The sequence below is a fragment of the Camponotus vicinus genome, unplaced genomic scaffold (assembly GCF_025532165.1).
Source record: "Camponotus vicinus isolate PSW18456_S1 unplaced genomic scaffold, iyCamVici1.0 SCAF_8, whole genome shotgun sequence".
NCBI classification, from domain to species: domain Eukaryota; kingdom Metazoa; phylum Arthropoda; class Insecta; order Hymenoptera; family Formicidae; genus Camponotus; species Camponotus vicinus.
The window spans coordinates 7,612,380-7,630,381 of NW_028141980.1; the positions used below are offsets into that span (position 1 = coordinate 7,612,380).

Consider the following 18,002-nt stretch of genomic DNA (forward strand, 5'->3'; position numbering starts at 1 on the left):
AACTTGAAGAAATTCTCGCTTCATTAGAAAATGTAAAATTTTCAACTTCAATTAGAATTTTCTAATATATATGGCAAAATATCCTGGTATATAATTCCTTCATTTTTTTGATAATACTCTTCAATGCTTCGAAAAAAGAAAATAAACAAGAATATTTTAATAAATTTCTTAGTTTGTTTCCTCTTTTACTTATAGGATGTCTACAATTTCCAATATCTATTTGGTATATTTTTCGAAACAAACTTGAAGAAATTCTCGCTTTATTAGAAAATGTAAAATTTCAACTTCAATTAAAATTTCCTAATATATATGGCAAAATATCCTGGTATATAATTCCTTCATTTTTTTGATAATACTCTTCAATGCTTCGAAAAAAGAAAATAAACAAGAATATTTTAATAAATTTCTTAGTTTGTTTCCTCTTTTACTTATAGGATGTTCTACAATTTCCAATATCTATTTGGCATATTTTTCAAAACAAACTTGAAGAAATTCTTGCTTCATTAGAAAATGTAAAATTTTAACTTCAATTAAAATTTCCTAATATATATGGCAAAATATCCTGGTATATACTTCCTTCATTTTTTTGATAATACTCTTTAATACTTCGAAAAAAGAAAATAAACAAGAATTTTTAAATAAATTTCTTAGTTTGTTTCTTCTTTTACTTATAGGATGTCTACAATTTCCAATATCTATTTGGTATATTTTTCGAAACAAACTTGAAGAAATTCTCGCTTCATTAGAAAATGTAAAATTTTCAACTTCAATTAGAATTTTCTAATATATATGGCAAAATATCCTGGTATATAATTCCTTCATTTTTTTGATAATACTCTTCAATGCTTCGAAAAAAAGAAAATAAACAAAAATTTACATCAATTTTACACATCATCAAAGACCAATTCGCCGCACGAGCGAGCGCATACTGCGCCGCATTGGCAGATGCAGATTCGTGTCGCGTTTCCCCCACTCCTGGGGCGTTCCTCCCACCACCGGCTCAACCTACACCGCACCGATATAAGGACCCCGCCCGGCCGTGAGGTTTCAGTTTGATCCGTGACGCTTCGAAGTGTGATTGTTCCGACGTTTTGCTCACGAATACATCCCGTCCGATTTCCGTTCGTTGTGACCGTTATTAGGAGAAGTTACAAAACATCCGACGCCTACAACGTTGAGTGTCACAGCTGTTTGCTAGCGCTGGATTCCGTTTTTCTGCGATCGAGAGACAGAGATAGACGAGTAAGTCGCACATTTATGTATTGCGGTTCTCTTTGCAGTCGTGCGAGTGAGAGTGCGAGTGAGAAGGAACGACAGTGAAAAGGAGGAGAGAGAGACCTGGGGTGCGAGATTCCTGAGTTAGGGGCGACCACCGACGCGCGTTGCCTTTGGCCACGGTCCCTTTCTTTGATGTACACCCGGAGCAAAGTCTGTACGAAATTAGAATGCCTCTCACGAGCGATTTTTTCGCAAAGATCTCGCGAGAAAAATTAGATTTCTGTTTCTGCAATTTTAATTACCTCGAATATTAATTTTGTCATTATGCTGATGTAAGATCTATTTGTTTATATTTATTCTAATCTTCTTAAGTTTCTATTTCAAACGTTCTAGCGTCGGAAAAGAAGTTGTAAAACGCTAATCTCGTATGCAAAAATATGTATCGAGAACGTTAAAACAAACACGCGCGTTGTCAATAGATTCAGCTTTTGCATTGTTCGGCTTCTCTTTAATATGCAATATTTCCTTTTCACAAGTGTGGGTCTCATTTTTTGCGTAGCAGAAACTGCGTAATTTCGTTCTTTCGGTACATCCGTGGTGACTCTCGAAGAGACGCTTTCACCACGATTTCGTTCCGAGAAAGCTAACAAGGGAGAGAGAGAAAGATAACTCTCTTTTTGTGTCGCAAGATCGAATTACGCAGTAAAAACGACGATACTTTATATCCATCTGTGGCAGACGCCAGTTGTAGTCGGGAAAGAATGACATGACAGGAAAAGAGTTTAAAATAACGACATAAATTTGAGTGACACAACGCTCACCATAAATCTTGCCCAGTCCTATAAATGGCAATGCAATTTACGTCTATTGTCAGTCGTCGAAATGGGATTTCGTTAATAGCTTAAAAGCTAGTCCTTCAATAGATACAACAACAAACGAAAAGAAAAGAATGAGAAACAGATGTTTTTTTTTTGACTCGCACATAATATTTTAGTTTGGAAAAATTTCAAGATTTTCACGTCTCTATTGTCAGTCGTCGAAATGGGATTTCGTTAATAGCTTGAAAGCTGGTCCTTCAATAGGTACAACACGAATGGAAAGAAAAGAAAGAGAAATGGATGTATTTTTTTATTTTCGCACATAATATTTAGTTTCGAGAAATTTCAAGATTTTCACGGTCTCGATTGTCATTTGCAACAAAGTAATAATTTTTGACGATACAAAATAATACATTCTTGCGAATTAAAAACGTAATGTCAACAGTTGTCTCCTTCACGCTGTGCCGCAATTTTGCATCATTAAATTGCATGTACCTTTCATGTGGAAATTGTAGTACAATTCTGTATTATAATTTGTCATTGAAAGCTTTCCAAAGCAGAGAATTAAGTAATCGAAGGACGACAATAATCTCCGGAGAGGTGGCTTATTTCCCATCTAATCGTTGCGATAAGAGCGGGGTTTTTTTCGTTCCGCTTCTCGTAGTCGTTGCGACGAACGAACGAACGAACGACCGACCGAATGAACGCGAGCTTGTGAAGAGAATCAATACTCTTGCGTGCGAGACGAGCGGGTTCTTCGTTCGGCGCCCAACTGGCGGCCATCGACCGGAAGATTGCATCGCGGAAGCGCATTTGCACGCTTTGTCGGCATCGTGGAAAATTCTCATGAAAACTTCCGCTCGACGATTACAACGAAAATACAAATTACATCTTTTGCATAACAAAGAGGCGAGATTAAATCTTTTAAAATCAAAGCGTATAAGTGGATGAACGAAAGGTGTTGTGACAAACGTCAACTGTCATGAAAATGAAATCTTAGAAAGTCACGACGAATAATCTTGATGATTAAGTCGAAAAAAAATTACCCGTAGAAAGAGAGCTAAAGCGAGGTACATTGTTATCGATGCATCTTGTGCAACTAGATGCTCGAGACGAGGATTAACCGGATTTATCGCATTAAACGCACACACGAGAGGCTCGCATTGACCCTATTTCATTCGAGGATCAATCAAAAGAGACTCATCGCTGGCAAACGTCAAACGTAACTTTAAGTAGGTATACCACTTTCAAAACACAAATGGCGCAGTTATCGGCTACGAATGCAACGAGGTCAGTCCTTCTTGTCATCGACTTCTCTCGTCGCGATGTAAGAAGCGACGTCGGAGAAACCCGTTATGCCACTGGCCCAAGGCGGAATTTTAATTTCTCAATCCTGTTAACGATTCGCGACATTCCAACGCACTGCTGTAATTGCACGGCTGCTTTCTACCTATCGATAGATACGCAATACGGTACGTTTGTAGATTTTATAAACCGAATTTTCTATTTCTTAAAACAATCCATAACTGCACGTGGATTTTTTTTTAACTTCACGGATTAATTATTTTCTATTTAATCAATATTTATTCTTCTTCTTAGTCCTTTTGTTCGTGTCCGAACATAGTGATCTCTCTCTTTCATATACCTGTGTCGCGCACCAGATTATCACACGTATATGGGACCTGCAGTTTAATGCCGATTCCGAACTGCTGAAAAATAGAGAGATTCTCTTGGCAAGATTTCTCGGTGGTTTGCCAGTGCCTTCCGAGAGAGGAGCGACCGTATACAATTTTTCGGTTCTATCGGGAAACGAACCCGGGACCTTTGGCTTTGTAGACTAGTGCGCTATCTACTGTGCCACGCTACAGATATTTATTATTCGCCATTAATTAATTTATTTTCAACTTGGTAAGCTTCTCTCTGAGGGAACCTTCCCTTTTGCCGATCGGTCTCGAATAAAACCGCAAGCTGGTTTCGTACTTTCGCATGGAAGACTCCTTCCAGCCGACCTGATTCCACCCCGACACGGCCTAACGCGCATCCGTCTGCGTGTAACGTGTACATATATGTGGATGTTATCCAGAATAGCCCGGTCGATCGATATCCCGATACGCCCCCGCGTCACTTCGTGAAGCTCCAGCGTTACTCCTCGTGGGTTGTTGGCCTGATTTTCACCCTACGGGAAGGCGATGGGAAACTGCAATTCACGCTGCCCTCTCGCCGCCAACGATGGAAACCCCAGCACCGGCCATTTATTTGTAAACATTGAGAGAAAATCCGGATATTCATGTGGGAAAAAGAGATTATTTTATTTAAAATTTTTTTTTTTAATTTTCCTCTCTCCCCAATCTCTCTCTTTTGACATTTAAAGGTCTTTATAGTCGACGTATTCAAGTGAATCTAAAATATTTTGTCATGCATAAAATTTAAATTTCAATTTAATCTTTTCGAGAAAACACACTAATTCTTTTTTACTTTAAATCGGACTCGTTAGCGATCCTAAATACGCGAGCACTTGCATTTCTTCGTCTCTATTCCCGTCTAATCTAACAATAAATGGAACGAAAATAAATCGTGTGGACGGGTAGCAGTTTCTCGGGCCGGTTGCCAACGGTTCGCGGACTGGTTTCACATGCCATGTCAGAGAACGAATGTGTCTCGAGCTAATCTTAGGATTTAATTGTTCGCGAGAGAGAATAGATCCTAGAGCTAAGAGAACTCGCCTTTAAGGGAATCGTATCGTGCAACGTGAAACTGCGAGATCACTTAAAGCTACAACAAGACGAAAAGCTAAAAAGAGGAGAAAATTATCGTTGGGTGATTTTGATACGCAGAATCGAAGTAATCGTGTATTAATTTCTATTCGAATAATTGCATTCGTGAAATAATTAAACATGTTAATTAATGGGCAGAAATATTTTTGTAGTCTTCAGAATAAATTGACTATTTTTTACATTTCATTTATCTCTTATCTCTTTTGAAAAATTTGCTTCGTTAAGAATATACGTATATATTGCAGCATTTTAATTAAAAATGCTAACGAAAGGATACGATCAATTAGTTATCTTTTTGAAAATTGTTTACCATATGGAAATATCCGTAGGTAGAAATCTATTTATTTCCGCTAATTCATTTGTAATTATTCGTGTGTACTAAATATTGGAAAATAGGCACTTTTCACGGAAGCACTTAACGTTAATTGAATGAGGATCTCTCATTTTCCAACGTCATTAATATAGACATTAGTAAAGTAACATGAACACGGATGTTGGTTTATAATAGCATATCATATTGTTGTAACGGTACATTTTTAATGAAGCAAATTATTCGAAAGAGTTAAAGAAAATGAAATTAAAAATAAGTAATTTATTCTGAGGGTTACAAAAATACTTTTGTCTTCTAATATAATTAATATGTTTAATTATTTGACGAGTGCAATTATTCGAATCGAAATTAGTATACACATATACAAATGAAAATTGCTAAGATCTTTTGTATTTTTCATAAAAATTATCCTAATTTTTACGTTACAATGAACTTTTCTTGTGATTTAAAATCATTGATTTATTTATTATTATTTTTATTATATTTATTTATTATTCTCATTTATTATATAAACGGAAAAAATATATATATATTTATATATTTATATAAGTATATATATATATATATATATATATATATATATATATATATATTTCTTAGTCTAAAATATATTTACACATATGCATATATTTATTTTCTTAATAATTCTAATTATTTTAAGAGTAACACTTCTCTGAAAAAAAAAACGTTAGTTTTGGTTTAAAGTGATTAAATCCGAATCGATCAAAGAATTCTATCAAATATAGTATGTGATGGCTTTAGCACATCCTATATATATATATATATATATATATATATATATATATATATATATATATATATACACAGGGTGATTCATATAAAGTGACCGATGTGAATATTAGCTAAAGTTGAAGAGCTATGAAAAAATTTTTATACCAAAAGATGTTTGACACAGAGGGGGACATCGTATGGTACAAACGATATTTTTATAGATGAAGGCATTAAGGAGATTTCAAGATCAACTTAATTTTTTTAAATGGAACCCCCTATTTTTTATTACATATTCTTGTAGCTCATCTCGAGAGCTTTCTAAAACACTATAATTAAGTTAGTTTTCATCAAGTACTTTCCGAGTTATGAGGCTTGAAATCATTTCTTAATTTTATATAAACCGTAAAATATCTTGTAAAATATTCATTTTTCGATTATCTTACCTTAATACTTTTACGTACAAAATAATGAGAGGAATCAATTGGTGTAAAGAAAACACATAGTTATTTTTAAGAAAAAATATGTAATTGTTAATTGCAAATTACATATTTTTTCTTCGAAACAACTATATGTTTTCTTTACACTAATTGATTCCTCTCATTATTTTGTACGTAAAAGTATTAAGGTAAGATAATCGAAAAATGAATATTTTACAAGATATTTTACGGTTTATATAAAATTAAGAAATGATTTATGTATGTAAAAGTTTTGATGTATGTAAAAGTATTAAGGTAAGATAATCGAAAAATGAATATTTTAGAAGATATTTTACGGTTTATGTAAAATTAAGAAATGATTTCAAGCCTCATAACTCGGAAAGTACTTAATGAAAACTAACTTAATTATAATGTTTTAGAAAGCTCTCGAGATGAGCTATAAGAATATGTAATAAAAAATAGGGGGTTCCATTTAAAAAAATTAAGTTGATCTTGAAATCTCCTAAATGCCTTCATCTATAAAAATATCGTTTGTACCATACGATGTCCCCCTCTGTGTCAAACATCTTTTGGTATAAAAATTTTTTCATAGCTCTTCAACTTTAGCTAATATTCACATCGGTCACATTATATGAATCACCCTGTATATATATATATATATATATATATATATATATATATATATATATATATATATTCTCAAAGAGTGACATCGATTACAGCTTTGCAAATGTTATCGTAAACCGACATACGCTGGTACGGTCTGGTCTTCTCTCCGAGAAGAAGGGGTGTTATAAATAATCTCCGAGACTAACGGCGTCACATGACATCGTGAAATTGACGTTATCAGTGTCGTCGCAGTTATGGCGTCATTCATCTCGCGAGCGTAACCCTTCGTCACGAAAAATCTCCTTCATAATTCAAACTACGTCGTCGTAGAGAGAGAGAAAGATAGGCGAGATGATTTATATCCATGCCGCTATATTGAACTCACTTGCTTATTTACTTTCCCGAGAAAATTTGCGGAGAGAAACGCAAATTTTTGTTGTGATCTTTAGAAAATATCGACGTTAAAAATCTTGGCAACCAAGTTGTCTAATGCCTTATACTTTCCTCCTAATATCGTCGATATCTATCTTAAATAGTCTACCAACTGAATAATTTATTTGCGATAATTGTGCAAATTTAATAGAATTCGTCGTGACGCACGAATAACATTTGCGAAGTATTTATATTTGTTGATAGAAAAAAAACTGTCGAATCTTATCCAATACCAACACTCGATACTCGGTTATAGGATTATCTATTCCAAGAATAGTGCTTGTGTAAATAAAAGAATTAGACTGCATTATACGATACGTATAAACGAATCGGAAGAGTGGCATTAATATAATCCGGTTATTTTTGGTTTGCAGCGTATACAATTGCAGCCTATTCTATTTTTGCGATAGGGGTATCATTATTCTCATGATGAGAGAGCTTGGTTTATTGTTTATTGTTATTCTTCGTATTCGATATCAGTTTTCATTCGCGTTTTTTCTTTTATCATCTGCTCGTCTTTTCACGGAAATTCGAGAAACTGGACAATTTTTTCGTAGAAGAAAGGAGATAGCTTTCTTATTTTAATTCCTCTTTCATTAAAATAATTTGCAAACTCTTTGGAATTTAAAAAAATTGATCGTATTTGTGTTTTTGTAATTAATGTATTGTTTTCTAATTATTATAAATTGTGCAATCTTGACATTTTCGAAAATGATACTCTGAGAAGTCTAATATATTTTCAAATAAATTCTCAATGTCGCTGAAATCATATTGCTTATTTAATTTATTAACTGTCATCAAACACGCTCAACGGTATCATATAGTATAGTATAGTGCCATAATCTCGTGCAAAATATGCAAGATACGCAACGACTACGCATTAACTGTCAAAATTATCAAGTACCGGAATAAGATAGCGGTTCTTGGTCTCTCTTTCTTTCCGGAAGTTTGTTCTCAATTTATCATGTGGTTGATTTCTCAAAATAAATTGTAAACAAGTTTTAAATAAAAATGTTTGTTAACATTTACAAACATAATATATAATATTTATTATAATAATTTTTGCACATCTGTATATTAGATAAGATCTTGGGTGCTTAGGTAATAAATATATTATTATCGTAAAATTCTCTATAATTGCAAAGTGCAGTTTTCTCGAGTCTTCGTGCGTGACATATAAACAAGACACCAAGAAATTATACTTTTTTTATAGGACATTGCGGTCAAGCGAGCATAATTTTATTCAATGAGGAAAACGATAATAATTGCTTACCACGTGATCATCGACGCGTAAAATAAAAAAAAACGTGGTCACATAAAAGTTAATGTGTACAATTGTGTAACGAAGCGACTCGAAAGAAACATACGTAACATATGTTAATAAATAAAAACACTTCCGGTAAGAATAAATCTCCAACATGTATTTTATACGCGACGTTAACAAATAACGTTTTCGAGAGAAGCAAATTTGATCGTTCCTGAGAACGATTAATGACGTCATGAACTCGGTCTTGGGTATTTGAATTATTAGATTGATCAATGAAATGCGAGTAAGCCTTGATTGATTAATCAGATCTAGGAATCTTGTACTTTAAAGCCAGAATAAACGTCAAACGGGATGTATTTTATATATTATTTATATTATATAAATATTTTAATAATATTTATAATATATAAATATTTTTAAAATAATATATCTTATATATTATTTATATTTTATTTATATTTATTTTTATTAATGTATTAAAATCAAATAATATTTATAATATATAAATATTTTAAAAATAATATATTTTATATATTATTTATATTTTATTTATATTTATTTTTATTAATGTATTAAAATCAAATAATATTTATAATATATAAATATTTTAAAAATAATATATTTTATATATTATTTATATTTTATTTATATTTATTTTTATTAATGTATTAAAATCAAATTCAAAACCCATTTTCGGTGGAATACGCGTTTGACAGATGACAAATTCAAATACTTCATTCGAAAATGTCTTAGCATTGTTAAATCCACAAGATTGACCAAGAAAAATTCACTTTCGCGAAATAACGTACAATTCCGAGAACCTTGCTCGTAGGTGTATTTCTCGTACCACGTTGCACGAGCGTGGCCGCGATAAACGTTTATCAGTGCAATTCGGAGTATTATCCTGGTCGTGTGTTATCGGCAGGTTTCAGTTCGCTCAATTCACTTTCATTGGATCGCTGTTATTAAAACGTCTCAAGGCTCTTGAGTTTGCATTCTTGCGAGCCGATATATCGATTACTACATCTCGAGGAATGTCGAGAATTCGCGAGGGATGACTAGTTTTATCAGCGACTACGCTATCGCGGTTAACGAGAATCCGCACACATACACATGCATGTGACAATGCGCAATTCCATGGTTCCCTGAAGGTTTATAAATGCAGATGCAGATCGATCGGTTCGATGCGATGTAATACTAGGCAGCGACAACGCGAGATATCGATCCTAGGCTGTGCGTAGGCTTTTAAATCACGGCCTGCGAAACGCAAATCGATAGTGCGTATAAAATATTCACGACTAATCGAACCTTTCCATACGCGATTAATTCATTCCTGTGAAGCAAACTCGACAATTTTTTCTTTCATAAATATAAATATAAATAAATAAAAAGTAATCAAATTTTTTAATTATTTAATTTTTTAATAATTAATAATATCGATTTATAGGTTTAATATATAATAAATCTTTTAAATATTCTTTTAACTTTTAATAAATACTAGATTTATTAATTTTAATATTAATAATATTAATATTTATTAAATGATTTATAATAAGATTATATTAATATATAAGTATTTAAATTAATTTAAATTTAAAATAATTTATAAATGATAAGTAATTTTTTGAAGTATTTAAATAATTATAAAAATATAAATTTTAATGTAAAAATTTACTAATTTTCATTTCTTGAATATTTTTTTCATATTGTATTACATATTTACTAAAAAAAAGTCAAAAATATAAGGGATTATAAGAAAATTCGATAATGAAAAAATTGATTTAAATTGATTTATCTTGCATTGATGTTTATCCTCTTCGTTTACGCATATTTAATTGAAATGACAGCATCTGGAGAAATGTATGAAATACGTTTATATGGGTGTTTCTTTTGTATAATTTATGACGAGCACATCAGTGCGACGTTATTTATTTTCATTCACTGTACATCAGACGGAGAATGTCGAAGGAATTCCTTATCAACGCCGTTTATTAGTTTCATGTTCGAATCATTTCATTCGTAGCGATATCCACGTATCTGACACGTGTCAGCCACAGAAAATCCTTGACTTTCTCTTTACCTGTATACGATTGCGAGGCTATCAACGATATTGTAATGATCCGATTTTATAACAGTTCTTCGTTTCTAATTTCAAATCGAAGTATTTCCTTGATTATATTTATCGTTTTTTCATCGTACAATCGACATTTTATTTCTATGTTTCTTGCATTTATATCCCTTTACTATGCAAATTAATCTTATTTCTTAGAAACATAACAAGGATCGTGAGAGAGAGAGAGAGAGAGAGAATGAGAGGATTACATATTTTTCCGCGTTGATTTTGTAGGCAAGCTTCCTGCTAGATATCGATCAAGCGGAAAATTGATGAAACGAACAATAGGTGAAAAATGCAAAGTCGTCCTTTCGTCTCGCGATTGCGCAACTTGTGACGGAAGCCGAGTGTTTTATCGATATCGTCGACCACGTATATTGGTCTTGTTGACTATGCTTTCTCGTAGAAAGTAAAAGCACGCCGGGGTTTCGTGCCAAGGTGAGATCGCGGTGAAATCCAATCTTGCGATGTCCTTCGTTCGTATCGTTATATATACATATGTGATGTTAAACGTACACATGCTAAGGATATTCTAATAAATCATTAAACATAAGCACGTTGATTCTCTGTAATACAATCTATAATGTTACACACACACACACACACACACACACACACACACACACACACACACACACACACACACACACATACGTACAATAATATTTATACAAGGTGTCCGATTCGTGAGGGACCAAACGAAAAGTGATGATAGATTGGGTCAAACTAAGAAGAAAAGTCCTCTACCATTTTGCAAAATTCGCAATAATTATTAAGTAATAAGCAAAAATGTCCCGGCGCATGAGAAGCGGTAAACCTCTTGTAGTGTGTGATTATTAAGTGATCAAACGAAAAGTGGTGACAGATTGGGTCAAACTGAAAAGAAAAGTTCTCTACCATATTGCAAAATTCGCAATAATTATTAAGTTATAAGCAAAAATATCTCAGCGCATGAGAAGCGATCTGTCTACCGCTTCTTATACTCTGAGACATTTTTGCCTATAACTTAATAATTATTGCGAATTTTGCAATATGGTAGAGAACTTTTCTTTTCAGTTTGACCCAATCTATCACCACTTTTCGTTTGATCACTTAATAATCACACACTACAAGCGGTTTACCGCTTCTCATGCGCCGGGACATTTTTGCTTATTACTTAATAATTATTGCGAATTTTGCAAAATGGTAGAGGACTTTTCTTCTTAGTTTGACCCAATCTATCATCACTTTTCGTTTGGTCCCTCACGAATCGGACACCCTGTATAAGCACGCGGTTTTACTATAAAATTAATTATACGAGGGTGGTTTGAAAAGTTCGTGCAAAAATGAAAACTACTTAATTTTTCGGGCTAAACCTTTTTTATTTTTCAACGTAGTCTCTCTTTAGGCTTATACACTTCGTCCAACGCTGCTCCAGTTTGTTGATCCCTTCTGAATAATAGGATTGGTCCAACTCTGCAAAATAGGCATTCGTTTCCGCAATCATCTTGTTTGAATAAAATCTCCTTCCCGCCAGCTATTTCTTCATATTGGGGAACAAGTAATAGTCCGAGGGAGCCAAATCTGGAGAATAGAGGGGAACGAGTTGGAACCTTAACTTCATCAATTTTGTTTAATCAACACACGAAATTCTCTTTCATCCATTTTTTGGAAATCACTCGACTTCCTCGATTCAAACGAACGTCAAATACAGAGAAATAGACTGATTTGGCTTGGTGTGTTCTTCCAAGAGATGCTACTAACTGAAAATAATCTCGATACCACCAGTGGTGCCATCTCTCTGCCTTTGCACGGACTTTTCAAACCACCCTCGTAAAATTGCCTAACGCAAAATATTAAAAATTTTTATTAAATGGGATTAAATCTCAATAAAGTGGATCGAAAGAAATGATTATTGTGAGTGGAAGAAATGATTATGTAAAGTCATAATAAAAACTTTTACAGAGCCACATGTACGATATATTCTCAGAGTCTAAATCGAATAGTATCTTGAAATATGAAAGGATCATATGTATACAGGGTGATTCAAAACAACCTGATGTCTTTGAAATATGATATTCTTGAACGAATTCTAAGACTATTTTTCCTCTTGAAAAATTTTGTCCAAAGCTTAATTTTTTCCCCAGACAGTCAATTTTATTGCACAATATTTGATCCTTTGAAGTGTATTAAATTATTATTGCAGTTTCTACACAATATTTAACAATATTATTACCGTCTAGGAAGGTTATAATGTAACGCTTAAGAATAAAATATCAAAAAATATAAAAAAAAATTAAAAAAATTAAAAAAATTAAAAAATTAAAAAATTAAAAAAAAATTTTTTTCAAGAGGAAAAATAGTCTCAGAATTCGTTCAAGAATATCATATTTCAAAGACATCAGGTTGTTTTGAATCACCCTGTATATGAACATGTATGAACTTTGGCCTTTATCATCATAATATCGATTCTAATCTTCTAAGCAATTTTCTGGAAAAGTTTCTAATTCTATAATCGTAATCACACCTGATTATCGTATCTGACACATACATACAAATACTCGTTATCAATGGTATTAGTTTCCGGAAATTTCCAGAGGACAGTCATTTTCATTTAAATGACGAGAAAGCTCGGAATTTTTTTTCGGACAAAACGCTTAATTTACTAAAAATTTTTCACTTTAAATGAAACTTAAAACTTGGAAATTATCGATATCTCGTGTGTTTCTTTGTGGTCGAAGGAAAGATCTCTTTTAATATTTTAAAGAATCATTACCGCTCCCAGTTTTGCAAGAATAGTGAGTGGAAATGACCGTGACTATAAATATTTTTTTCATTTATGTTTCAGTACCCACTTATCAGTGCAACATGTCGGTCACTTCCGTGCAGCCAGCCACAACCGAGAGCCTCTCCCGCCACGGGTGAGTAAATTTAATTCTTTCGCGGGTAGCCGCCACTTATAATTGCAAATATCTGTCCGACGTGTTTGTCTCGCTTCAATGATTTTCCTGCTTCGTCGATATTGGTCAAATTTTTCCGTTGCAGGAAAACCACTAGCATGTTGACACGAAACTCATATCATCACGTTGGAATATTCCGATCTTTGTCTGATCTTTTCCCTTTCTTTGAATTTAATTTAATTATTAAATTATTAAATTTAATTTCATTAAATCGTATGTTTAATTTAAAATGTAGCTATTTTATTTGCATCTCGTATAGGAATTAAAATCATATAAAATATTAACTATTTTAGATGAAAATAGCTACATTTTAAATTAAACATACGATCAAAGTCGATTTATTGAAATTAAATTAGATTTAATAAGTCGATAACGACTTATTATTTTGTAAAATTTACCTGCCATGAAATGAGGACATAAATATGAAAATGATGTTTAATGATTAACACAAATGTCATATATATGCATCGTATCCTTATGATTAAAAACTAGAAGCCATTACATAATCGCCATTACATAATCGCATCGTCGTTTTTGCAGTGGATAATTTCCACGGCTAATTAATGCTAAATGCAAACGGTGCAATCTTAAATGCGGAACGCAATAGAGAAGAAAGATATAGAGAAAGAGAGACAAGTTTAGCACGTGTGAGTCAATGATTGCGACGTTTCCGTCAAAATGCGCAATGCGTAACTTCCTACGTAACCCATTGCATTCCTAGACGGAAACATCAATCGTTAAAGACATTATATGCTGTCGAATTGAGAGAGTATTTAACGTCACGAATGGAAAAAAATAAATTTTTTTCTAGCGTTTCTTTTTTTATAAAATTTGAATTTCTCACGTCATAAAGAAAATTTTATTCTATTTATTTGTTTTTAATTTAATTATTTTATAATTTAAATATTTTCATATTCTATATTAGTATCTGTATGAAAATAAATTGTACAAAATTAATTATCAATCGAAATTCAGCCAATTCTCAGCTGGGCTTAATATTATTCTTTACTATTGTTTTAATTCGGTATCTTATTGCGTTTAATTTGGCAAGAAGAAATTATCGTCATGCAAAAGTTGATAATTGCTCATCTGGCGTAGTGCCATCAACTGACAATTTTGCTGTTTTACGATTTACGATCTTTCACGAGGCTGCGTTCTCGGCCTTTGTTCTCTCATATATCTGCGTGACTGTGTCCAATGCTGGCTTATTACACGTGCGTTCATGTAGTCGTCACATGAGAGAAGCGTTTTCCTTCCTGATTATCATATGCGCAGGCTCGTTTGAATTAATCCACTGCACGCAGTTTCTTTCTTCGGGCATAGTTCAAGGTAGTTTGCTCTCATATCATCGTCTTATTTTGACAAATCATTGCTCTGGGAATTGAAAAATATGTCTCGCAAGCAACTAAACTCGTCGGACTTTGCCTTTTCCTCTTCGCTCGCCATATGTCGCCTTTTTTTTTTTTTTTTTTTTTTTAATAATAGTCTACCCGAAAGATATACGTTTATAGAGTCCTCGATAAGATTGAGGTCGATGTTTTATAACGGAAATTTTTTACCACCGAATATGATTATAATTATGATTAGAGTTTATAAGTGCTTTTACCGAGTGAAATAAATCGAAAAATAGAAGTAAAAGGATAGTATGTTAATTGCGCAAAAATTATTATACAATATAATCCAGCAAACATTAAATAACAGTTATACAGGGTGTCCCATTTTAATGTCCCACCCCAAATAACTTTCTTATTTTTAATTTTAGAAAAAGATGTTTCAGACAAAAGTTGTATGGTTTCAAGGGGGTAAAAAAAATGTAATTGTTAATTGCAAATTACATTTTTTCTTTCGAAACAATTATGTGTTTTCTTTACACCAATTGATTCCTCTCATTATTTTGTACATAAAAGTATTAAGGTAAGATAATCGAAAAATGAATATTTTACTAGATATTTTATGGTTTATGTAAAATTAAGAAATTATTTCAAGCCTCATAACTCGGAAAGTACTTAATGAAAACTAACTTAATTATAGTGTTTTGGAAAGCTCTCGAAATAAGCTACAAGAATATGCAATAGAAAGTAAGGGGTTTCATTTAAAAAATTGAAGGTGACCTTTACGTGACCTTGAAGCAACTATTCAAGGTCAAACTAATGACACCACCTTATGTCCCCCTTGAAACCATACAACTTTTGTCTGAAACATCTTTTTCTAAAATTAAAAATAAGAAAGTTATTTGGGGTGGGACATTAAGATGGGACACCCTGTATAACTATTACATAACATGTAACAGTTATATTGCTGAATGGGAAATTACAACTAACAGTTATATAAAGTTACTTTGCTGGGAAAATTATTAAATTTTCTATCGAAAAAGATTTATTTCACGAGGAGACTAATTGATTTTTTAATAATAATGCGATAATTTTAACAGCGAGACTTAAAATTATAAAAAAAAAAAATTATAATTGTAATTTTGGAAAGATTAAATTAGAATTAAATATGAGTTTTTTAATTGCATAATTCATGTGGATCTTATCAATTTGCAGGAGCAACATCTCGTTATCCTGCCATAGCTTGTGCGGCAGCGTGGATGACGGCCTGCAAGGTTCGCATCCCCAGTACCAGGACACGATCCTTACGATCGAGGAACTGCGCGCCCAGCTGAACTCCTGCTTTACGTAAGTCTCACAGCTGATTTTTGCTCTTCGTTCGCTTCGCGATAAATAAATCAAGCGTAGTTACATCCGCGGGGCATCCTACGATAGACTGTGGGAGAATTAATCAGGGATTACGTAACGTAATTGAGTGACGTTACTGTCTAGTCAATGGAATCCGGTACGATCCAGAGTACAATAATTTCAATTCGTCGCAGTGACGCTATTATATTGTTGGATTTTATCTTTTATCTAACTCGAGATAAAAAAACATTCTAATGTAAATTAGTATTTGTGGATTCCACGAAAAATTAGGGAGAGGCGCTAAGATCTACTAGGTGTATAACTAAGTTCCCACCGTTTTTTTACTTGAAAAATGCCTTTATTCAATAAGAAAATGAATTAATATATTAATCAAAATATAATCCATTGTTTTCTATGACTTTTTTCCATCTTTTTCACAGAAGTTGGATTCCGCGACGTTAGAACGACTTGTTTTTTTGAAGCGATCCATTGATCGATGCATTTTTGGACTTCTTCGTAATTGGAGAAGTGTGCATCGGCGAGCACGTGTTGCATTAATCGGAAAAGATGATAATCCGATGGGGCCAAGTCTGGAGAATAGGCTGATGCGGAAGAACTTCGCATTCGAGCTCCAATAGTGTTACTTTTACGATTCTTGCAACATGAGGTCGCGCGTTGTCATGAAGACTTTACGTCGATTACTGGCCTTTTTCGCATCAATTCAACATTCAATCGGTATAATTCAGAAATTAATCGATGAGCTTCAGCTGCAGTTTTATTTAAATCAAAGTAGTGAAGAAGTACATGTCGAAAAAACAACTTATCACGTTTCATTTTAAATCGATTAAAAAAATATCTCTTTCACAAAAAATGAATCTTTGCTCGCTCAATTTTATCGACAAATGCCTAACTTCATTACATTTGCAGCTGGAGCCATTTAATTATGAGCGGCTGGAACTTAGTTATACTCCTAATATTTTTTAAAACTTTTGGTACAAAAGATGGATAATATTTAGAGAACGAAAAATCTCGTTAAATTCTATTAGACTTTATTGTCGGTCTAGAATGCACGGAAACGAGGCTAATAGGTGTATCCAATTTATCTGGTGACGGTTGACATGGTTATTCGGTGAATCGATACCCCGCATTCGGAATGTGCAGTCTAGATGACGATAGCGTGCAATACTTTCGCAAAACATTCGAAATTCAATTCATGAAAAATATTTAATTTCCCGAAAAATATCTCTATTCGGAGCAGAAATCTTCTCTTATACTCTTTCTCTCTCTTGGATTTTAGGAAATCCTTTCTTATGATAAATTCTTGATCTACATATCTCTCATCTCATAAAAATTCAGCGTTCTTGAGAACTTGTAGGACATTTTCCTCCAACGAAATAATTTTTCACGATGCAAGCCATCAAGTTTGCGCGAGAAAGACTCGTGTTTTTTGTCTCGCGTCTCGCATCTGGCAGCTCGACGAGGCATTCACGACGATTATCTTGTTTTCTGCACAGATGCGGAGTGTCGTGGAGCGAGGAACATGTCTCCCTGGACTGCAGCGAGTGCGGTGGTTACTCTTTACAACGGCCATGCCCGCTCTGCGATGGACGTTGTCATACTGCGTGGAAGCGCGACCTCACCATGGTAAATGACC

The 18,002-nt window shown here is 33.2% G+C and overlaps 1 protein-coding gene across 1 annotated transcript in view; it reads left to right on the forward strand.

The window, feature by feature from the left end:
• Pino (protein pinocchio) overlaps nt 1-18,002 on the forward strand; it is a 57,286-nt gene that overhangs the window by 35,633 nt on the left and 3,651 nt on the right. Inside the window, exons 3-5 of the mRNA XM_083107044.1 lie at nt 13,559-13,631; nt 16,217-16,348; nt 17,863-17,992. Of these exons, the coding sequence (XP_082963170.1) occupies nt 13,559-13,631; nt 16,217-16,348; nt 17,863-17,992 (335 nt within the window). The remainder of the gene's footprint in view (nt 1-13,558; nt 13,632-16,216; nt 16,349-17,862; nt 17,993-18,002) is intronic.